The sequence below is a fragment of the Xenopus tropicalis genome, chromosome 8 (genome assembly GCF_000004195.4).
Source record: "Xenopus tropicalis strain Nigerian chromosome 8, UCB_Xtro_10.0, whole genome shotgun sequence".
Lineage (NCBI taxonomy): Eukaryota > Metazoa > Chordata > Amphibia > Anura > Pipidae > Xenopus > Xenopus tropicalis.
This window is the reverse complement of record NC_030684.2, coordinates 22,401,376-22,426,287: the sequence shown is the minus strand read 5'-3', so window position 1 is coordinate 22,426,287 and position 24,912 is coordinate 22,401,376. Positions and strand designations below refer to the sequence as shown.

At 44.7% G+C, this 24,912-nt stretch overlaps 2 protein-coding genes across 2 annotated transcripts; both read left to right on the top strand.

Annotated features, from left to right (window-relative positions):
* Nucleotides 1-815: 815 nt before the first annotated feature.
* On the top strand, nt 816-6,734 carry tor1a (torsin family 1, member A (torsin A)). The gene is given in 5 exon segments (NM_001016237.2): nt 816-1,068; nt 2,607-2,872; nt 3,684-3,859; nt 4,181-4,308; nt 6,054-6,734. Coding segments are annotated over 5 exon segments (984 nt in total). The 5' UTR covers nt 816-899; the 3' UTR covers nt 6,299-6,734.
* A 6,666-nt stretch (nt 6,735-13,400) lies between these two features.
* Nucleotides 13,401-23,340, top strand: tor1b (torsin family 1, member B (torsin B)). The gene is given in 5 exon segments (NM_001045631.1): nt 13,401-13,640; nt 16,829-17,094; nt 19,561-19,736; nt 19,852-19,979; nt 21,582-23,340. Coding segments are annotated over 5 exon segments (1,026 nt in total). The 5' UTR covers nt 13,401-13,429; the 3' UTR covers nt 21,827-23,340.
* The last annotated feature ends 1,572 nt before the right edge of the window (nt 23,341-24,912 follow it).

Sequence of the window (24,912 nt, the reverse complement as noted above, 5' to 3'; positions counted from 1 at the left end):
AACTGAGTGGGTTGATATACTGTTTGGCCAAGCAGAAAGATAAAATCCAAATGAGTCTTTGGTAAGGTGCAGTCTTCTTCTGATGATTCCATTAGAGGGTCATCTGCTAACTATGGGTAGTGGCGAGAGTTACCATAGGGCTTAAAAAGGTCTGAGTGCCACACAAAACTTTTTGAGTCATATGGATACCTATGTAGCCCAAACTAGAAGCAGAGTGATTCTTTATGCTTGGCTTCCTGTAATATCCACTACGTGCCGACTAATAGGTGGCATTTTGTCCTAGGCTTGCTACCTGGCCAGTATTTTATGTGCCTGACTGATAATAAATTTGGCATCAAGTATATTTTTTTTCTATTAGGGAATAAAGATAAAAATATAGGAAAACTGGTATTTCCTCCTGGAAGCCCAGTTGGGACCTGGCTCATGAGCTATTCACATATTTGCACAATTATGAGGTCTTGAACTGATATTCCTGTGGGGAATTGTGTCAGTAAGAAAGACATCAACCTGACCATTATTTTACCTGTGTGGCCAATAAAAATGAGGCTTGATGCCAATGCTAATAAAAATCATTGGAAGGCCTGTATTGTTTCCAGAAAAGGTGACAATCCTAGGCCCATGATGCCCTCAGTGGAGGTACCAAAATGAATTCAATTAGAAACCAATACTTCTGCCAGTGCTTTAATGCAATCCGTCTTAGGTAATGCCCAATGGTTATGCTCTATGCATTAAACAATTAAAAAATTACGTGAGGTCCATCTTTAATCTACAAGACCAGATAGAATACTGCAGTGATTGGGCAATTAGCCCACAAGCAAAATGGCGACCACGGCGCTCCGGAAGTTGTTTCTCGGAAAGGCCAATACCTAACCCGGGAAGCGCCACTACTAGCAGGAGCTATGAAGCTACTCCGGGCGCTGATTTGGCTGCTGCTCCCGGTGCTGGCTCAGTGCGAGCCTATAACGCTGACAGTCGGTGCACTGTCTGTGGTGGGCGGAGCCGTGTATTATGGACTGCAATGCTACTTCCAGGAGTGCTGCTTTCAGAATGGAGCGATCAACAGCACAGGTAGGCTTGGGTCACATGATCTCCTACCTTGGCGTTGATGAGGGGGTATAAGGGGCAACATGACAGGCCCAACAGTAGAGCAGCTGCTACAGTTTGTTCTTTAGTAACCAGCGCGCACACAATGCATGCCAAATGGCTAATTAATTTATGTGCATCCTGCATGGCTTTCTCATTAATCACAGTACAGTCTGCATCATGCATGCACTTTAGCTGTCATTAACAGTGAAGGGTGTGTATATCATACTTGTGAGGGGACAGCTCTAATGAATGTTTGAGTCTGGCTGTTTTACCTCATCTGCAAGGGGAACTTCAAGGGGGTGCTGTGTGTTCTTTTTATTTTTTAGGCAATATCCACCAGTAAGAACGGCTCCTTTACAGGCCATAACACTGCAACTCTGCCTGTCCTGAGCCAACTCCAGCCTGTGCTTGGGCAGTTCTATGGCCTATGTTGCTGTAGGGTGATGGTGCTGTTGTTACAGTTCAGCAATATTTGGATGGGCGTCAGTTTTTCTTGCCCACTGGCAGCTATAGAGCATGTATGTATATACTCAGTACGCTGTTGCCTAAAAATATAGGCAACAGGCAATACATAGCAAGGACTATTAGAAATAGTAGTGCTGGGTGTTCCTTCCAGATTCTCCAGACACCTGTTATCTCACAATGCCAGCTCCTCATTGGCCCATTGCAGTCAGGTGACACCATACTGGCTCAGTCACTCCATGTGAAGTCACGGGTATCCGACCCATGAACATGGGTTATATATGTATGTGTCTAAAGGTGATGCGGGATTGTGGATGTCATGGTGTCAGTTGTGTAACAGATGGAACAGGGAGTGATTTATTTGCATAATAAAAGAAAATCTTATTCTAAACAATACCCCCATATATATTTATTGCACATTATGACTAGTTTCATAGTTATTTGTAAGTGTAATTGCTATTGGATGCAGTATTTACCTCCTACTGTTCCCTTCCTGACTAGTTACACCGAGAGCTGACATCACTGGGGTAGTGCAGTTAGGGTCCCTGTGGCAGAGGGGGTCTTAAAAGAGCAAAAGATTGCAAAGAAGGCGTGGCTTATAAGGGGGGATTTGGGTAGGCCCTGGGTGGAATAGGGGCATGGCCATACTTGTAAAAGGCATTCTGATTTTTGGGGTCTATTTGTTCACAGGGCCCACCACCAAGGGATCACCTGGGGGCGGGCCCTGTTAACTGTAGTATGAGGCCCCAGGATTACTGAGGGTTCCCTTTTTACACCCTTAACCGAGCCGAGCTGAAACTCCAATTCCCACAATGCCATGTATGTTCTGAGTTTAACAGACCTGAGAAGAACAGAATCCCTGTAGAGGGGATTGGCAGAGTGGCATGGCAGAGGAGGAGCGGTTGGAGAGATGGATGAGCCTGGCAGCAGTATTCATTATGGACTGGGAGGGGGCAGTCTCTGAAAGGGAAGGCCAATTAGTAGAGAGTTACACTTACACTACATGCACTTATGCTATTAAACATCATGGCCCCTCGCTTCTTTTGTCCCCCTTTCAGCCCTAGAGTTGGACTTCGATAGTAACATCTTTGGCCAGCACCTGGCAAAGAGGGTGATTCTTAAAGGAGTAACTGGGTTCATGAAAAACAAGCACCCAAAGAAACCGCTAACCCTCTCCTTCCATGGCTGGACCGGAACCGGCAAGAACTACATCAGCCAGCTGTTGGCCAGGAACATTTATGGGCATGGAACGGAGAGTCAGTTTGTGCACCAGTTTGTTGCCACGCTGCACTTCCCCCACGCTAGCCAGATTGACAAGTATAAGGTAATGCAGAGGCTGCCAGTGCCAGTATGGCAGTGCCATCATTCAGGGCTACAGGAGAGGTTTTGTGCTTTAGATGGTTCTCAGAGAAGGGGGTGTCACAGTCAAGGGCCAAACAGCACCCTGATGAGAGATTAATGACACCTCTTGGGTATTATATAGTTAATAAAGTACCTTCTATTGTACAATTTAAGGATATTATAAGCCACTGAGGAGTTCCATGACCATGTAAAAGCACAAGGCTAAAGGCCAAATGCTTTTAAATAGGTTGTGATACTCTGAGGTGGCTTCTTATATCCTCATATTATACAACAGGGGGTACATTATTCATAATAATACACAATTTTCAGTGATACGTTTGACAAATTATATCACTAGCACCATTTATAAGGATATCACTTCCAGGATATCCATGGCTGTTGTGTATTATAAGGATATATTTAACAAATTGACATATTTTGGGATGTCACTATGTACAAGGGTATGTTGCATTACATATATAAATATGGAGAGTTCTATATGGATGTAGCCCTTTAAAGGGGTTGTTCGCCTTTAATTTCACTTTTTAGTATGGTGTTGACATTGCTGTTCTATAGCATAATAAAAGTTAATTTAAAGGTGAACCACCCCCTAAAGATATTTTGTACAAGTGATTTAGGGTATAATGGGTTTGACTGATCCTAACTGTATAGTAAAACCTATAAAGTAGAATTGCAGTGTTGGAAATCCACACTGGGGCGGGGGAGCATTTCAGGGGCAACTGATGGAAATATCTATGTCGACACCCAGATGTTTAACTGAGGTGCATTAACAGGACCAGCTCCAGGCGTGGATAAAAGGGAATGTATCAAACTGTGAACGCTCCATCTTTATATTTGACGAAGTGGACAAAATGCACCCGGGACTGATTGATGCCATCAAGCCCTTTCTGGATTACTATGAGCAACTAGAAGGGATCTCTTACCGCAAATGCATATTTATATTCCTCAGGTACGTGCATTCAGCTGGGGCAGGTTAGAGGCGTTTTTGTTTGAGTCTTGGACCTCAAAAGGACTGGACTGTAACCTTGTTATCAGCTAAGGGGCCCAGCCTGAAGACCAGTTAGGGGGAGATTTGGGGTGAGTGATTATTTGTGCCCTGGGTACCCCTGAAACTATAGCAGGGTGACTGTTACCTCAATGTTTCTACATATCTGTAACCTTGTCATGAGCTAAGGGGGCCCAGCCTGAAGGCCAGTTAGGGTTTGATATTGGGTGAGTGCTCACTTTTGGTTTTCTCCCATTATTAAAGTAGAATTTCTGTGCATTTTAGCAATGCTGGAGGAGAAATCATCTCAAAGTTGGCTTTGGATTTCTGGAAGAATGGGAAAAAGAGGGAAGACATTAATCTCTTTGAGGTCGAGCATCAGTTATCACTTGCTGCATTCAATAACAAAGACAGTGAGTATGGCTGCAGATCACTAAAAGGGACACGGTGGAACCAGCTAAAAATCAAGGCTTTGACTCCATTAATCAGAAAAAAAGCATTTGAGAATTTGAAATAATAGTAATAACGAATATATTCTTTGGATTCATTTCAGATAATTTGGGGTCTATGAACATGTCTTGCTCTCAGTGATTTCCCTTTAAAAGGATTAGTACAGTTCGAAATGTGGGATTCCTATACAATCTGTTTTAATTAAATAATTATTTATTTAACTTTTTATTCATATCTATGAGATTTTTAGAAGCTTATTTATCAGAAGGTGAACCCTAACTTTCACTGTTGATACATAAACTTCTAAAAAGTCCCATAGGAATAAATTGAGAGTGGGTGAGTTTTTTTCGGTGATCTATAATTTAACACTGTGATAGATCTTACACTTAAAGTATGGTGATCCATATTGCACAAAGATCCCTTATCTAGAAAACGCCAGGTCCCTAGCATTCTGGATAGCAGGTCCCATACCTGTATCCAGGACCGCCATCATGAACACAATCGTGCAGTACCAACATTTTGGCCATGCCCCTTGTTTGTGCAATATAAACAGCTGATGTTACTCTATAATAAGCACTTCATAAAAAGAATTTCACCTACCTGCCCCTGCTCTGCGCTGTCATTGCTTGATATGGAAGTTACGTAAGTTGTAGCATAAGTTACGAAAACTGTGTAAGTTTATGGGCCCAATGATATTACTGTGAGGCCCAATAACCAGTCAGCAGTAGTTCATAAAAATAGCTTCAAACCCAGTGGGTGAGCTGTAGCGTATAGGATAAACCCATGTAAATGGGATTTTTTTAAGAGTTTGGAATTCATTCCCAGAATTCCTTTTGTTTGCTTTTGTCTGTATGAGGCAGTCTCCTCAACCTAATTTATTTGTTTATAAAAATAGTAAAATTAATTAAGTGGGGGGCCCAGTGATGTTGCTGTGGGGCCCAATAACCACTCATTCCTCTGCTGAAAGTTCATGTAGAAGACGCTGATATACTGCAGTTCAGAAAATAGATCCCAATACAAACAGCTGATATTACTCTATAATAAGCAGTTTATATAAATAGTTAAAATGAATAATTAATGTGCTAATAAGTCAGTCAGATAATTGAGGGGAGGTGGAATTTACCTTAACTTTTTAATTCACTGGGGGTCAGTGGAGTTTGCCCATGCAAAGCTTCTCTGCATTGCTATTTGTTAGTTATGTAGTTTTCTAGGCAGGTTTTGCAGACGTTGCATGAAATGTGTAACTATAACCTACGCAATTTGCATAACTTTTGCAATGCAATTGGGGCCCCCCTTACAAAAGAAGTACCCCCTCTCCCCCCCTGCCTGTATCACATTAAAAATTTGTTCCTTTGACCTGACATATTTTTGAGATATTAATTCATAGGGATTCCCAGCAGTTTCATATTTTACCCAATTATTACTCTTTCCTCACAGTCAGAAAAGTTTTTTGTATTTAGCATTTAATTGTTATGGGGACTTCCTAATGGCCACCTGACACATATGTGGCTGAAAATTAGGCAGATATCTATTGGGCATGTTAGGAAATCCTGCCGAATGACAATTGCATTGCCATCCTTTTCTTGTGGGTCTCCATGGGCCCACAGCATGATCCAGTCATTGGCCCGAGGGGGCAGTTGTTTCGACCTGATTTTACTCTCTGCACAATGGCATGTTCCATGGTGACACTGTTTTTGCCAATACACAGGCGGATTTTGGCACAGCGGCCTGATAGACAAGAACCTGATTGATTTCTTTGTGCCCTTCTTGCCCCTGGAGTTCCAACACGTGAAGATGTGTGTGAGGGCAGAACTGCGCCAGCGAGGCTACGAGGTGGATGAAGAGATCGTCACTAAAGTGGCCAAGGAAATGACCTATTTTCCCAAGGATGAGAATGTGTTCTCTGTTAAGGGCTGCAAAGTTGTGTCAACAAAACTAGAATATTATCTATGAGACTTTTATTTTGTAACTGCTTGCCTAGGAGGGGGCACAACTGAGACTCGTGGCCTTACTATGAACGGATTCACCCACTGTTTTTAAAGGGATGGGTGGGGGGGGCGAAGTTGATGTACATACACACTGGTTTATTTTTATATTTTGAGTAATTTGGGGTGACACATGCGCACCTTACATGTGGATTGTTTTGCTCTTACAAGGTAATTTTGTTATGCATATAAGTGCCAGCCTTTGTGGTCGAATCTGTGCTGTATCAAGTTGATGTTCCCTCACAGTGACAATGGAGGATAAAGACACAAGGTTATATCGGCACTCGTGACATTTCATGCTTCAGTTTTGGTGTTCGTACTGCTGTTCACCATGCAGACACACAAAGTACCCCTGAACTCTTACCAGAAATCATTTGACTTTCATAAAGATATATTTATACTCACTGTTATTGTGTGTCCTTCAGACTTCTTCTATCAGGATTGTATCATTGGCTTTGTGTGTAAACACTGCCACTAACACTTGCCCTTATATGTACAAATCCCCGGTAGCTTTGTATGTATCCCTCTCTTCTTTCCCAGCAGCCCCATATGTATCCCTCTGCTCTACCCTGTACATATCCCTCTGCTCTACCTTGTACATATCCCTCTGCTCTTCCCCAGCAGCCCCGTACATATCCCTCTGCTCCCCCCTGTACATATGCCTCTCCTCTCTCTAGCAACCCCATACCTATCCCTGTGCTCCCCACAGAAGCCCCGAACGTATCCCTCTGCTCTCCCCCAGTAGTCCCGTACGCATCCCTCTGCTCTCCCCCAGCAGCCCTGTACTTATCCCTCTGCTCTCCTCCGGCAGCCCAGTACATATACCTCTGCACTCCCCCGGCAGCCCAGTATGTATCCCTCTGCTCTCCCCCGGCAGCTCAGTACGTATCCCTCTGCTCTCCCCCGGCAGCCCAGTACGTATCCCTCTGCTCTCCCCCAGCAGCCCTGTATGTATCCCTCAGCTTTCCCCCGGCAGCCCAGTACGTACCCCTCTGCTCTCCCCTGTACATATCCCTCTGCTCTCCCCCAGCAGCTCTGTACACATCCCTTTGCTCTCTCCTAGCAGCCCCGTACATATTCCTCTGCTCTCCCCCAGCAGCCCTGTACGTATCCCTCTGCTCTCCCCCAGCAGCCCTGTACGTATCCCTCCGCTCCCCCCAGCAGCCCTGTACATATCCTTCTGCTCTCCCCTGTACTTATGCCTCTGCTCTCCCGCAGCAGCCCCGTATATATCCCTATGCTCTCCCCCAGCAGCCCCATACATATCCCTCTGCTCTCCCCCGGCAGCCCCGTACGTACTGCTCTCCCCCGGCAGCCCCGTACGTACCCCTCTGCTTTTCCCCAGCAGCCCCAAATATATCCCTCTTCTCTCCCCCAGCAGCCCTGTACATATGCCTCTGCACAGTAAACATCCACTAATTCCAGCCTTTATAGATTTTTAGCTAACTAACCATATTAGGAACATTTTTGATTTTGCCCTGCCTATTTACCCAGTTTTATTTTTACACCAAACTGTTGCTTTAACAGTTCACATTATGACCCCACACTCACCCACATACTTGTGAGGTTTCGTTTTCTATAGAGTGGCTTATAGCAGTGTAACAGTAGTGCCATGATGGCAGCAGGGAGGGAGTGAGGGTCTCAGGCTAAAGGGCTGCACTTGTTCCTGCTGGAACTGCCGCTGTCCCACAGTAAATCTGAAGCCAATCGCTAGTGCTGCTGACGGTGCTACCACCATTCTCAGCTACATCTTCGACCAGTTTTCCTGCTACTGGTATGAGTGTTGTGAACCAGAGCAGCCACTAAACCTCACAGGTGAGAAGGGGGCACAAGGGGATATGAACATGGTACCTCAGATTGTGGGTGGGGGGGTTGCTAGGATGGAAAAAAAGGAACACACAGCAGTTTTGTAACCTCATTTAGCCATGCAGCTGTGTTATATGTGGCCAGTTTTCAGGGGTGAGTGTTTTTAACATTTGGGGCCCTTTGCGACCTTCTAAACCAGTGCTGTCCAACTGGCGGCCCGCGACCCCCCTCTGTGTGGCCCCCCACCTGTCTGGCTGCTTTTATGGCTTACCTTTGTGTAAGATTCAAATGGTATCAGTACTGAGATTAACTGGCCCCCTGCAGTTTTCACACCTCAGGCTCAGGCTGTAATCACCCACATTGTTTACCTGTTCACAGACAGACAGGAGCAGTGCCAGCATTGTGTCACTGTATGTATTACCTGCCCTATGCTGCCTATATGTATGGCACACACAGGCAGCATAGGGCAGGTAGATTATGGCACACACAGGCAGGGTAGGGCAGACAGTATGGCACACACAGGCAGCATAGGTCAGGTAGATTATGGCACACACAGGCAGGGTAGGGCCCTATGCTGCCTGTGTGTGCCATACTCTGCCTGCCCTATGCTGTCTGTGTGTGCCATACTCTGCCTGTCCTATGCTACCTGTGGGTGTCATACTCTGCCTGCCCTATGCTGCCTGTGGGAGGTGAACCGGCAGGGGTTTATTCTGGGAGTTTGTTAGCAGTTGGATATAGCCATTAAATGGTCCCCAAGGTGTGTAATTATGTGCTGGGGGTTGCAGTGCTACCCACAGGGGAGGAAGAGGCAAATAGATTTAAGGGTACGTCTTAGTATGACATAATATATAATATATAATATAATATATAATATAATAATAATATAATATAATATAATATAATAATATAATATATATATATAATATAATATAATATAATAATATAATATATATATATAATATGACATTCTTTCACATTTGAATGAAGGCTGATATCCCTGCAGTGAGCACCAACCATTTGGGTTTTTGCTGTGCTACCACCATTAATGTGGGCATGGTCTTAAAAGACTTGTGATTACATGGGTGTGGTTTGAAGTGGGTGTGGTTTAAAAGGGGGAGTGGTCCAAACCGGCTTTCATTAGCGGCCCTCCACTATGTATGCTAGAGAAATTCCGTCCCTCGGAACCACAGAAGTTGGACAGCACTGTTCTAAACCATACAAAATATTAGTATGCAGGGCCCCTCAGTCTCCACACTCTGCCCTGGCTATTAGTAATGTGCGGGTAGGCAAAAAGCCAACCCGCACCCAACTTGGCCCAAAACTGTGGGTAAACCTGTGTGTCCTTCAGTTTTCTGCCTGACCTGCAGATCACTACTGTATATGGAGGGGCCAAACCCCATTTGGTGCTACCTTTGATTTTATGGGTTAGGGTGTCCTATTCTGTTGTTAGCAAGTTCTAATGAATTGCATAGGTAGGCTAGGGTAACCATATCACTTTAAAATTAGGGACATGTCTAAAAAATCCATATAGCAGGGCTGAACTGATTGCAGTTTATTTTACATGCAATCAACATGTGTTTGTTAGACGTGTCCCTGAATTTTGTGATCTTTCAACCTAGGATAGGGTAGAAGGCAGGAGCTGAGACCTGTAAGTACTTCTCCCAATGAATACAGTGCTACCAAACCCAAGTGGTGCTGTATGCATTGCCAAAATATACTTTGTTTTGGAGACCTGCAGGCATCCATTTACATGCAGGATAAAGAGTGCAAAAATATGCCAGATTGTATCTTGTCCTGTTCTTTTCAAATGTTGGCAATTTCTGCCAATACATATTACTTCTTTCATATATGTACTTACTTTTACTGCACTTGGGGGGTTCAGTCCCATGAGAAGTTCGGTGAGAAGTTAATTCATGCCAGTAAGAGGAGGGCTGGTTTGCGGGTACAGGTAAATAAAGAAAAATTAAAGGTGACCAGCCCTGTACAGGCCCCTATGCTCATTTAAAGGAGAAAGAAAGGTAAAAACTAAGTAAGCCTTATTAGAAAGGTCTATGTAAATACAGCCATAAGCACTCACAGAAATGCTGCACTGACTTCTCTGTGAAAAGATTTCCTGTGTCTGTAATTCATGTGCCACAGACACGCAGCTTTCTGCTTTCTCCTCTCTCCTGCTCCCCCCTCCATCAAGAATGCTAAGAACTCACTCCCCCCCTTAGGAAAGTGGATCTGAGCCAACCAGCAAGAAGCTGACACATAGTCTAACTAACTGAGCATGTTCACTTGGTCTGGGTATCTGTGCAAGAGCGAGGCATTATGGGAACTCTCTTTACACAGCTCAGTGTTTTTTTCTTCCTGTTTGGCTTCTGATCATCTGAATGGGAGAAATATGGAAAGACTTAAGGGCACTATTGAGACAACTGAAGGTATGCCTGCATCTTGAGATTAACTCCTTTCCTTCTCCTTTAAAGGATTAGTTAACACAAAACAAAATATAAACATTATTTACATTAACAGATTAATCACAAAGTCTACATCATCATAGCTACCGACAAACACAGAACATGGTGGTCTGGTTCCTTTTCTCTAACCAGTTGATCATGGCTTCCCTCTGGTCTGCAGCCCTCACATCCTGCTCTCTAAGATGCTCTCTCTGGATGCCCCACCCCAGGTGCTTCTCCCTTGACTACTGTCCAGTCCACATTTATACACCTTTTCAGCCACTGCCACCACATACCAACTGATCAGATGGGTTGATAAAAACCACACCTTTCCTATTGTTCAAAGACTGTTGGGTTAGTTTTGTTGCATACATAAATGAGTTTTTATGGCTCCTGTAGCCAACACACTGCCATTCACAGAAAAACCCTTTAATATGTAGATTTGGCTTTGGGTGTAACTTGGACAACTGTTTTTTCAGTACAACTCCCCCATACTCAGTGTATAACACATAAATATGCATAAAGACTCAAACACATATGTATATACAAATAATGGCACCCAAGATGAGCAATTTCTTACAGCCCCTAAAGAAGCTGCAATAAGCAGTGAAATGTGCCAGGCTGGCATAGGTGGACTGTAGGTGACTAGTTCTAGTAGGTAGGGCTTGGGTACTAATATGGGGTGGGTGGAGTTGTAATACTGTTACTATGGTGCCTTAGATGCATTTAAAGGGGAGGTTCACCTTAAAGTTAACTTTTACTATGTTACAGAATTGGCCTCGCCACAAATCTGGGCCTGACTATCTAGTCTGATGACCATAAAGACACAGTTGATCTGTGAGACCTCTTTGAATGTTTTATTTTTTTTAATGATTTTTAAATAGCTTTATAATGGATATGGATGTGTAACCCTTTCTTGGCTGTAACCAAGCCAACAGCACGACTAGATAGGTCTAGAGCATGGGGTACACGCGACTCAGTCCTTCAGGATGGGCCTTCGCTATGTGGAAGTAACCAAATGGAGCTATGGTGTAGTGCAACTACAACCCACTGGAGCTGTGTGCAGTGCAGAATAACAAATGGGCGCCAGAAGGTTCTTGCAGATGAACAATAGAACTGGTTTATTTTCAGCAACAAGCAACTTGTAGGGTTAGTGCAATATACTCACACATCAGTTAGCATAGCAGTTTCTCTGAGGACAGCACAGAGAGGGTGCACACCCGCTCCTCCCAACTCCCCTTGAGCCTGGGCAGGATCAGTGCCACCGGTTCAGTTGCTCACTCTGTGGAACAGTCAGCTGGGTACCACTCTCCTCAGGCCCCACGGCAACTTTGGATCAGGGTTCAGACTACCTGCCTCCTAGGTCTAAACCGTGGCCCTACACTAAGGCAACAGTGCCTGTCTGGAAGGGTACTCCCACAGCTACTTTCTTCTAAGCCAAACTGCTCGTGCTCTCTTCCCTCACTATCTCACTTTCCTAGAAAGTGCTCCACAAAACTTGCTATCTAACTGGTCCTCATTCACGGGGTCCCTGTCCCCGACTTCACCAGAGTGGCTGACAACACTCTGGGGCACATGGCTTTACTGGGGACCTAGTTCTTCTGCCTCCAGGCTCAATGCTCCCCTCTCTCAGAACACAGGCAGCCAAAGAGACAGACCCACCCCCTGCTAAACACTATATCAGTGTCCCAGGGGAGTGGTCTCCCTATTAACCAATAATCACACATATGAACTCAAAACTGATACATGGGTCTTTGCCCAGTAATAGCACAAAACCAGGAAGCTGCAGGGTTTAAAGCCATAGGGACTAGTTAACCCTATGGATCCCTACAGATGTGTTAATAAAAAAGGAATTTTGGTTTCATGTTTAATTTTAAAAGGACTTTTATTATACAGCTTTTTGTGTGGGTGACGTCCAGACACAACATCCAGCTCAGGGTTAAGAACCAATGGCTCCTTTTGTTTTGTAAATCACAGCCCCTTACTTACTACACCGGCCCTTACTCAACACCATTGCAAGGGTCCATCATAACACAAAAGAACTGAGGGTGAAGTAAAGTCGCTTGGCACTGCATCTCCACCTGTGAGTCAATGGACCAGCAACTGTCGCTGAAACCTCCATGCAAGTTACTAAAGCCAGAGCAAATTTGCAACTGCCCAGCAAGTTGTGGCAAACTATTTTGTTGTGCCCATTATAATGGTGGGAATCAGCATTGTGGGTAAAAGAATTTTGTAAATTATCCCTTTAGTATTAATAACGGTTGGATCAAGTGTGTGTAAGAACGTGTTGGGGAAACATAGTGACTTGTTTCCTTCAAGGAGAATTAAACCCTAGAAAAATATACGTACTCATGGGCATTATGCCCTGCGTTTTCTTTTAATATATGTTTTATTGATTTTTTAGTAGACTTAAGGTATGGAAATCCAAATTACGGAAAGACCCCTTACCCGGATTACCTTTGGTCCCGAGCATTTTGGTTAATGGGTCCTATACCTGTACCTAATATATTATATATATACTTTCATAGAGATTCCTGACATGTATAGATGAACCCTCCACCCCTGGTAACACTGAATTTTCAAAGCACCGCTCCAAAAAACACACAGTAGACAACCCATATTCTATTCTTTGCCCTTCCCTACGCACTACAGCAGCGTCCTCCCATTTAAACTTTTAAACTGGGCGCCACTCACTTCTCCCCGCCCCCTTCTCTAGATGGGCAATGGCGGTCTTGTTCGGAAGCGTGGGCGTGGCCTAACCAGGAACTGGAGATTGACTGTTATCTAGGTACCGCCCACTCCTGTCTTGGTTATGTGGCTGTGACGTCACGATTTCCCTAGCGCCTAGAGAGCTAATGGCAAGAAAGAGGCAGCGAATGTGGGGGGTTATGGGTCTGCAGTGGCCCCTGGTGCTGCTGTTGTTCTGTCCCCATGTACATACGGAGCCCATCACTCTCGGTATCGCTGTCGGTACTGCGGCGGTTCTTACAGGCTACTTATCCTACCCGCGCTTCTACTGCTACTGGTCCGAATGTTGTGAGCCGGAGCTGCCGCTAAACCAGACAGGTGAGAGGGCCGGAGAGGCGGCCAGTTTGATACAGGGGAAGGAGGATGTCTGAGGTGCAAAGGGCAATGCTCGGAGCTACAGAGCCATTCAGTATAATTATGTGGGGTCCCTTTGGGTTTAGGACTTGTGAGGGGTTTGGGGCCAGATGTGAGTTACTTAGCCATATAGATTATTATTGTGCAGGGTCCCTACGGATCCACCATCTGCCACGGCAGCTACTCTGTATATATATGTATGTCTATGAAGATTCTCATTCATCCAGGTCATGATATACAGTATCTAGTAGAATTAAGTCTAAAACAACTGGACTTTTCTGAGTTTTTCTTGAAAACGTTTCACCACTCATCCGAGTGGCTTCTTCAGTTCAAATGACTGGTAGGGAATTCCCCGGTATTTAAACTCTTGATGGTAGTAGAGTCACAGACATCCAATCACAATGGTTCCATTAATAGGGGTATTATACCAGGCTAATGGGACATTAGAGCATGCGTTACATGCAACCCCCTTTCCCAGGATGGGCCTCCGCTAAGTGGGAGCAGTGTCAGTGGCTTGATGATGTAGTTAAACTACAACTCACACTGGTGTTGTGCAATAGATTAAAGGAATAGGACGCCAGGAGCTCTTGCAGAATCACTGGATAATACTTTATTGTCCAAGACAATGGTATGCAGGGTTATCAATACTCACGCAATAGATGCAGAACAGTATGCAGTTATACAATTGATGTAAAATGGATCAATAGCAGAAATATGATGCTCCCCTGGATATATCCCTTGTCATCAAGAGTTTGGGCAGGTAGAACAACAACAGTGTGATAGGTAGGAAAGCTCACCAGCATAGTCCCATGCTCTTTTGGAGGTTAGGGCAAGGCATATTTGCTAACCTATTTCCCTAGCACTTCTGTGTCCCTAATCTAAGGCCAGTAATGCCTGTTAGGAAGACTACTCCTTTGCTATTATCCTCGATGGAGCAAATGGCTGCTCTGTCTATATAATTCTGTCTGAACTCACCACTACTAGAGGGTGCTATGAAATATGCTGCTATACTGTCTTTTCCTCATTCACGGGGCCCTGTCCCCTACTTTAATTTGGATGGAAGTGGCTACTGGGCCGGATCTGTACCCAGGCTCAATGGAGAGGTGCTTCAGGTAGCAGACCGGCAGCCAGAGAGGAAGTCACACCCTCCTGCTAGACACTATATCAGTCTGCAGGGGGCGTGTACAACCAGGCTAAACCTATAAGGGCTCTGGCACACGGGGAGATTAATCGCCCGTGACAAATCTCCCTTGTCACGGGCGACTAATCTCGAGTTGCCATGACCCGCCATCCCACTGGCGAACATGTAAGTCGCCTGCAGGATGGCACACGCGGCGGCGCGATTTCCCGAAATTGCCGAAAAAGACTTGCGAGTCAACTCGGGGAGATTAGTCGCCCGTGAACATGGAGTTTTGTCGCGGGCGACTAATTTCCCCGTGTGCCAGAGCCCTAAGGGATAGCTATACAACTGTAAACTAAGTACAAGGGCTCTGCCCTATAACAGTACAGATAAGAATAGGTAGGGAAGTAAAGCCATAGGGAGCTTAACCCTATGGGTCCCTACATATATATACTGTATAATCTGTTCTGGCTGCCAATTTCAATTTTTTTTCAATTTACTCAGTTTCACTTTCTATTTCCTTAAAGTTTGAATAGGTTAGTGCTTCCTCATATCGCCACTCCCCCCACCTCACAAGCCAATCAGTGAAGAAAAAGTCTAATAATCCTGCAGAACTAGGAGTACCTCTCTTTATGCTCTACCTGGCAACCCCATATTATCCTTGTGTTCACCCCTCTGCCCTCCCCCGGCAGCCCCGTACGTACCCCTCTGCTCTCCCCCGGCAGCCCCTTACGTACCCCTCTGCTCTCCCCCGGCAGCCCCTTACGTACCCCTCTTCTCTCCCCCGGCAGCCCCTTACGTACCCCTCTGATCTCCCCCGGCAGCCCCTTACGTACCCCTCTGCTCTCCCCCGGCAGCCCCTTATGTACCCCTCTGCTCTCCCCCGGCAGCCCCTTATGTACCCCTCTGCTCACCCCCGGCAGCCCCTTATGTACCCCTCTGCTCACCCCCGGCAGCCCCTTATGTACCCCTCTGCTCACCCCCGGCAGCCCCTTATGTACCCCTCTGCTCACCCCCGGCAGCCCCGTACGTACCCCTCTGCTCTCCCCCGGCAGCCCCGTACGTACCCCTCTGCTCTCCCCCGGCAGCCCCGTACGTACCCCTCTGCTCTCCCCCGGCAGCCCCGTACGTACCCCTCTGCTCTCCCCCGGCAGCCCCGTACGTACCCCTCTGCTCTCCCCCGGCAGCCCCGTACGTACCCCTCTGCTCTCCCCCGGCAGCCCCTTACGTATCCCCCTGCTCTCCCCCGGCAGCCCCATACGTATCCCTTTGCTCTCCCCCGCCCCTGGAGCCCTGTACATATCTTTCTGCTCCTCATTTCTCCTGATTTAACCGTGGTGGCAGTTCACCTGACAAGTGATTATGCTGATGCAGTGACAGCACTGCACACCCCTGTGCTGACAGCCAAATATAACATAGTAGGAGGGCTATTGCAGTGAATATACTTTGCCTAATTTAAATTCCCTAAATATAAAGATAAACCTTATCTGCGCTCCAAGGGTTAGGGGGGGTATTGTGAGTTTTTAATTATTATACTTTTATTGACTATCCTTTTTGAAGTTGTAAATATAGGTCAGACTAATGAATTCCCTTTTTAATTTATTTAAATTGATTTCTATTGAGGGCATGATATTAAGGAATTGGGAATTCAAGGGTGAATTATCTGTAGGTATCATATGTCTCCCTTTATTGTAATAAATGAATTTCTGCTGTATATAGAATTTACTTTATATTTTTAACTTAGTGGTGTGTGTGAATTCATTATTGTATACATTTGATTTTATTATGCTGTAACACATTGATTTATTCTAAATAAATATAAACTGATTTTTCACTTTATTGGGTGGTTCTTAAGCGCCAACTCCTTTGGAGATAATTTAAATTCCCTGCTAGTAAAGTTTTCTTTTATGGCTGGTGCAAATTTGGTCAACTATTGCTGAAAGCTTTTGGGAGTGCTGGGAATTGTAATTCTTTAGGGTCCCACAAAGGACTGGTAATTCTGTGTATCCATTAAATCATACTTGTCTTTCAGCCCTACTGGCCGATCTAAGGCAAAAGTTCTTTGGGCAGCACTTGGCCCAGGAGGTGATATATCGAGCTGTGTTGGGTTTCATGAACAACAAGAATCCTAAAAAACCACTGGCCCTGTCTCTGCATGGATGGACTGGAACCGGAAAGAACTTTGTCAGCAAAATCATCTCGGACAATATATACAAACAGGGATTCAACAGTAAATTTGTCCATCTTTTTGTCGCCACTCACCATTTCCCTCATGACAGTAAGGTCCAGCAGTACAAGGTAACCCTGAATTCTTTGGTTCTAATTCTATCCCTAAGCTCTTTTGGTCATATAGGTTATATAGAAAACCTGGGTTAACATTCACCTTGCTATAGATTTATGGGTACCCAGGGCACATACAAACACTCACCCCAAATATCTCCCTAACTGGCTTTCAGGCTGGGCCCCTTACCTCATAACAAGGTTACAGATATATAGAAACATTGGGGTAAGAGTCACCCTTCTATAGTTCCATGGGTAACCAGGGCATGAATACGCACTCACCCCAAATCTCACCCTAACTGGCCTTCAGGCTGGGCCCCCTTAGCTCTTAACAAGCTTACAGATATACAGTGGCTTGCAAAAGTATTCGGCCCCCTTGAACTTTTCCACATTTTTTCACATTACAGCCACAAACATGAATCAGTTTTATTGGAATTCCACGTGAAAGACCAATACAAAGTGGAGTACACGTGAGAAGTGGAATGAAAATCATACATGATTCCAAACATTTTTTACAAATAAATAACTGCAAAGTGGGGTGTGCGTAATTATTCAGCCCCCTGAGTCAATACTTTGTAGAACCACCTTTTGCTGCAATTACAGCTGCCAGTCTTTTAGGGTATGTCTCTACCAGCTTTGCACATCTAGAGACTGAAATCCTTGCCCATTCTTCTTTGCAAAACAGCTCCAGCTCAGTCAGATTAGATGGACAGCATTTGTGAACAGCAGTTTTCAGATCTTGCCACAGATTCTCGATTGGATTTAGATCTGGACTTTGACTGGGCCATTCTAAAGCTGGCCATACACGCACTGATACTATCGTATGAAACCTTGTTTCGTACGATATTCGGTGCGTGTATGGCATGTCGGCGAGTCGACCGATATCGCAGGAAGCTGCTGAAATCGGACTCGCCAATCGGCCAGGTTAGAAAATTTTGATCAGGCGCCATAGAAGGCGCCTGACCAAAATCTGCCGTCAGGGCTGAATCGACAGAAGGAGGTAGAAATCCTATTGTTTCTACCTCCTTATCTGCGACCGATGGTCGCACGAAACATCGTTAGATCGCCACGTGTATGGCCAGCTTAACACATGGATATGTTTTGTTTTAAACCATTCCATTGTTGCCCTGGCTTTATGTTTAGGGTTGTTGTCCTGCTGGAAGGTGAACCTCTGTCCCAGTCTCAAGTCTTTTGCAGACTCCAAGAGGTTTTCTTCCAAGATTGCCCTGTATTTGGCTCCATCCATCTTCCCATCAACTCTGACCAGCTTCCCTGTCCCTGCTGAAGAGAAGCACCCCCAGAAGCATGATGCTGCCACCACCATATTTGACAGTGGGGATTGGTGTGTTCAGAGAGATGTGCAGTGTTAGTTTTCCGCCACACATAGCGTTTTGCATTTTGGCCGAAAAGTTCCATTTTGGTCTCATCTGACCAGAGCACCTTCTTCCACATGTTTGCTGTGTCCCCCACATGGCTTGTGGCAAACTGCAAACGGGACTTCTTATGGTTTTCTGTTAACAATGGCTTTCTTCTTGCCACTCTTCCATAAAGGCCAACTTTGTGCAGTGCACAACTAATAGTTGTCCTATGGACAGATTCCCCCACCTGAGCTGTAGATCTCTGCAGCTCGTCCAGAGTCACCATGGGCCTCTTGGCTGCATTTCTGATCAGCGCTCTCCTTGTTCGGCCTGTGAGTTTAGGTGGACGGCCTTGTCTTGGTAGGTTTACAGTTGTGCCATACTCCTTCCATTTCTGAATGATCACTTGAACAGTGCTCCGTGGGATGTTCAAGGCTTTGGAAATCTTTTTGTAGCCTAAGCCTGCTTTAAATTTCTCAATAACTTTATCCCTGACCTGTCTGGTGTGTTCTTTGGACTTCATGGTGTTGTTGCTCCCAATATTCTCTTAGACAACATCTGAGGCCGTCACAGAGCAGCTGTATTTGTACTGACATTAGATTACACACAGGTGCACTCTATTTAGTCATTAGCACTCATCAGACAATGTCTATGGGCAACTAACTGCACTCAGACCAAAGGGGGCTGAATAATTACGCACACCCCACTTTGCAGTTATTTATTTGTAAAAAATGTTTGGAATCATGTATGATTTTCGTTCCACTTCTCACGTGTACACCACTTTGTATTGGTCTTTCACGTGGAATTCCAATAAAATTGATTCATGTTTGTGGCTGTAATGTGACAAAATGTGGAAAAGTTCAAGGGGGCCGAATACTTTTGCAAGCCACTGTATAGAAACATTGGGGTAACAGTCACCCTGCTATAGTTCCAGGGGTACCCAGGGCACAAATAAGCACTCACCCCAAATCTCCCCCTAACTGGCCTTCAGGCTGGGCCCCCTTAGCTCATAGCAAGGTTACAGATTTATAGAAACATTGGGGTAAGAGTCACCCTGCCATAGTTCCAGGGGTACACAAATATTTAATAAAAGAGTAAGTATTATAACTGTGCATTTGTACTACAGGATCAGTTGCACATGTGGATCCGTGGGAATGTGACTCTTTGTCCTCGCAACTTGTTTATATTTGACGAGATGGACAAGATGCAACCTGGGCTTATCGATGCAATTAAACCCTTCCTGGATTATTATGACAATATAGATGGCGTGTCCTATCGGAATTCTATCTTTGTTTTCCTCAGGTAAGGGCTAAAGGGGCAGTCAAACAGTTATGATGCCGTGTGATTCCTTGGCACACATTAGGTGTTAAGAGAAACCCAGTGATGCATTTCCTGAACTCATAATGGCTTCCTTTAGCAATGCCGGAGGGGATCTGATTACTCGCAAGGTGTTGGAGTTCTGGAAGGCAGGGAAGCAGAGGGAGGACCTGCAGTTAAAGGACATGGAGAGCGTGATTTCTCTTGGCGTATTTAACAACCAAAACAGTAAGTGCCGAGTATTGAAATGCCATGGTCCACTTTGAATTCCAGTCTGAGCTTGGCCATGACAGTCTGCTTATGACTCATAGGAACCATTTCTCAACTACCCTTAAAGCAATACTGACACGAAAAAACTACTTTTCAAAATATGAATATACGTAAAAAGTTACCTATAGGTCATTTTTCGCTGACAGGTTTGGTTTTGTAAGTAATTGTTACTTGAAGTTCCTAAACCTGACTGTTTTTCCAACCTGACTGTCCCATCACAGCCTGTCAGTTATAGCTTCTAATGCGAACGGCCGCCCCCTCATAGAGGAACACAGGGGATCAGACAGGTAATGTAAATGCATCAGGCAAATATTTTTATGGCAAAATTATAAAGTTCTTGCAAAGACAATGTTATGATAGATGTAAAAAAAAGATTTACTTTCTGGTGTCAGTATCTCTTTAAGGTGGCCCATACACAGGCTGATTTTAGGTGCCAATATCGGTCCTTTGGCAGCTTATCTGCCCGTGTATGGGCCATGAACGGTGGGCCTCCCTGCCTGAGATCAGCCAGATCTCCATGGGGCAGGTTTGATTTTTCTGTCAGATCGGGGACTGCATTGGCTCAATGATGAAGTACCCGAACCGATGGTGCCTATACCTGCCATTTTAATTTGATTAAACCAAATTAGCCCAATATCACCCACCCATAGGCCAACAACATGGCTAGAGGTGCAGGCACATGATTAAGCTTTTTAAAGTGTGGGAGCAGATTCTTGGCTTGTGTTAATCCTGAGACCAAGAATCTGCCCCGTGTCCCAGGAGGCTTAGGCTGAAATAGCCACTTAACCTCTATATCACTTTGTTTTATAGTGAAGTGATAGATGCTTGGGGGGAGTTGGAGGATGCTTGGGGGGAGTTGGAGGATGCTTGGGGGGAGTTGGAGGATGCTTGGGGGGAGCTGGAGGAAGCAGCGGGGAGTGGGCCATAGTATGAGGACACTGGGGGAGGAACACCAATGTTTTAGGAGGCCCTGGGCTGGCTAGCAACATAACCTCTGCCACCAATGTTTTAGGGGGCCCTGGCTACCAATGTCTGTGTGTCCTTTGTACTGATGGGAGGGGTCACTGGGGGAGGGGCCATTGGGGGTGTGGGAGGAGGGGGGGCCAGAAAATTTTGTTGTGAGGGGCCCCGTTATCTCTGATGGTGGCCCTGTCCATCTCTTTACAATTGAACAAGATCAGGGAGGAATGATTATACTGTGAGCCTAAGGGGTGAGAGACTATCATGGTGTCCTTTCAATTTTCTCAGATATGTCTGTTAAATATACTTTATTTTGGAACTTTTGCCAGTTCATATAGTGCTTATGCATCTTTTTTTTTTTTTTATTTTTTTTTTTACATAAGCCCGATTGAATGAGACAACATGGATACATATATGCTTCTAATACAAGTGAATGCTGGTTACTGAGTAAAACCCCTGCAGCCCTAAAGTTTGGGGTTGTGCATTTACAACAGTTTTAAACAACATTGGAAATATATTGGCATTTGTTTATGATATCCATTTCATGTTTTGCAATAAATATGTAAAGGGATTATTAACCTCAATTGTTTGTACCGAAAGGTGGATTTTGGCACAGCAGCCTCATTGACAAGAACCTGATAGATTTCTTCGTTCCCTTTTTGCCGCTGGAGTACAGACACGTAAAGCAGTGCGTCATCGCTGAAATGCAACACCGTCGCATCCCGATAGACATGGAACTGGTGGAGAAAGTGACTAGAGAGATGACTTACTACCCAAAGGAGGAGAAACTGTTCTCTGACAAAGGATGTAAAACCGTGTCTGCCAAATTAGACTTCTATCTCTGATTTCCTTTGGGCATAATGCCGCGTGCCTTACATGGGACATTATGGGTTTGGGCAGCTCAGACTGGGCTAAAAACAACCCTTTGCACAGAGCATTCCATACGCACTAAATAAAAAGGAAATATTTTTATAAGAATTTCAATTAGAGCAAATGGCAGCTCTATTATTGGCATTAAGTCCTTTTATTTCTGTTCTTAAAGGAAAACTATAGCCTATAAACAAATGTCGCTAGAAATGCTTGCCATACTGTACAAGCCCAGAAGCCTAGCAGCCCTATAACATTAATAATTCAGATCTTCAAAACTGTATGCACGTTTCACTATCATCTGACCCTGTTAGGTCTGAATTAATTACTAATTGGTCTTCTATCATGACTTTTATTGTTTTTATATACTGTATATTATGGTTGGTCCATAAGCTCAGGTAACTGACAGGAGCCCAGAGCATGTGGTGGGATGGAGGGCTACTAGGGGCATCTTGGGAGAGACAGATCTTCACTGCTGAAGGCTTGTGGTAGCTTTAGGTGTGTACAGTGTAGCATTTTTCTGTTGAGCATTAGTTCTTCTTTAATGCTACGTGGCTTGAAAACCTCTTTTAGGCGCTTTCAGATTTTTCCTTTTCCCCCAACTCTGTATTAAAACTCAGCGTATGCTGTGGGGGTGATTTTAACCCCTCTAGTAAAAGTGCTAAGTAAAACCTCTGTGGTTTGGAGAAACCAAAGAGATGCTGCTACATGAATGTGTGTCCATGTTGTGTTTGTATGTTTATATATTGTGCTGCTTGGGCTATTGGCACACATCTGTTTAGGATTGTTGGAACATCCTAGAACCCAGCTTTACCGGCAGAGATGCTTTCCATTTTCAGTAATGAGAAACACTCCTCCTGTGTGACTTTTGGTTGGAAACATAGAATTCAGTATGCCCAAGCAAAACCACATACCATTAGGGCCTATCATAGGCAGAGGGTTTCCCATTCATAAGAAGGGAGTGGCTGCCAGTCAGTGTGGGCGTTTTATTTAAAGGAGAAGGAAAGTTGCAACCACTAGGAGGTGGCAAATGTTATCCCCCCCCCCCCAGTGATTGTAATCACTTACCTGATATTCAAGACTGGTGCTACTTTTGGCAGAAAACTGCACCAGCCTGGTGTACCAGTGAGTGAGCTATCCTCTTCCTCTTAACTCCGCTTACTAATGCACAGTAGAGTGAAAAGCCAAACTTTAATAACAAAGACACCTTTTTTTATACTCTACTGTGCATGTGTTGGCCCTGGGATTTCAAAGGAAGAAGAGGATTGCTCGCTCACTGGAACCCTGGGCCTGATTACAATCACTGGGGGATTGCATGTTTCCTTCCCCTTTAATGTGGTAATGCAGCAATCACAACCACTTTTTTGCCGTTGTGGTCCATAGGGGCAGCTTATTTTAAAAAGAAATATGTCTCTTGATAAATGATTGTAAATGATGGGGGGGGGCGGCGGCGGCAAATGATTTTCATATTATAATAAAATTAATTTTACCATTACTGCTCCTTTTTTAGTTTTTATAACTCAAATGTGGGCAATGTACTGGGAGGAGGGAGGGGCCTAATTTGTTACCTGCTAACCTTAGACCCTGCAGCCTTTATTCTCAGTTTTTCCTTGCATTACCCTAGGTCAGTGCATGCACAGTGTACTTATTCTGCTAACCTTACTCTAGTGTTGGCCCAAGGCACCACAAGAAAACAATGGGAATACAAACAAAAATGGCAGGCCAAGGGTCCAAGGTTGTCACGGGTGAGTGAAAAATTAACACTCCACTCCATCAATTTATTGTGCTTTAAAGATGAACCTTAAGTAGCTTAAGGGAGTTAAAAGGAAAAGCTATAATATCTACATGGCAGGGGAAAAACAGATCAAGAACAGACATCATTAAAACAAAAACAAAAAAAATTTCTTACTCAGAACCCCAAAGATGCTTCATTATATATATATATATATATATATATATATATATATATATATATATATATATATATATATATATAATTTCCCTGGTCACTATGGCAGCCTACACACCTATGGGTTTTCCCCGCCCTCTAACCATTGATAGGACAGAAACTGCAATTAACCCATTACCCCCTGCATACTGCATATAACCTTCCCTCTCCAATTGGACCATGTCTTTTTTCTGTCCTCGCCAGGAGTATAGGACAGAGTTTTTTTCTTATAATTTTTGTGACTCACCTGGACCCGTTGGGGATCCCATACCTGGGAAGGTCAGCCTCTCTCCCTGGAAGGATCTGGTGGAGTACTTCCTCATAGAGGAGGTCGGTGGATCAGACCCCCGTTACTAGGCTGCCCGGGGATCATTCATTGCCTCAACCAGTATAATCCGGAGTATCCAGATTAGGGCTATGAGGAGGGCGGCACCTGGTTCTTCCGTATGCGTTCCAGGCTGGGACACATAGTTACTAGGAGCGCATGCGTCAGGATCGCCTCTTCCGGGTTGCTTCATCTTTGGCGCGAATGGGGGAAGTGACGCCGGTGGAACGCATATATGTATTCCAGACGTGGTGACGGCGGTGCGTTGCAACTTTGCTAGCAGAGTGGCATTTTGTTTCACGTGCTGGTAAGTTTAAAACATGTAGGGGAATTGTTTTTGTGGTACTTTGCTGTTATAGAGAGGTGATGTGATTGTTTTTGTTAGACAGGGCTGGAAGACCAGGTGCCTAGTAGCCCAGACAATGCTGCCAATGATGATAGGTGAGTCACAGTGGTGGTTGTAGTGTGTATAGGCAGAAAAGAGTTCTTATAGTATAATGTATGTTATAATTTCTTTCAGTGTGCCCCCCCCCAGGAAGAGAACTAGTAAAGAGAAGCACAAAGTATGTGTGGCATGTGAGAATCCAGCAATGAAGCATTCAAAATTATGCCAAAGATGCACACGGAGATTGTCTGGAGATGCTGCTGCAGATACTTCAAAAGTGATGAAGTGGATAAGGGATGCTGTGGCAGAGGGTTTAAAGTCAGCCAAACGCTCCAGAGAGGAGGTTAGACAAAATCCGACACGCGAAGAAAGTATTGATTCCTCAAGAGAGGAGGATAGAGAAGAT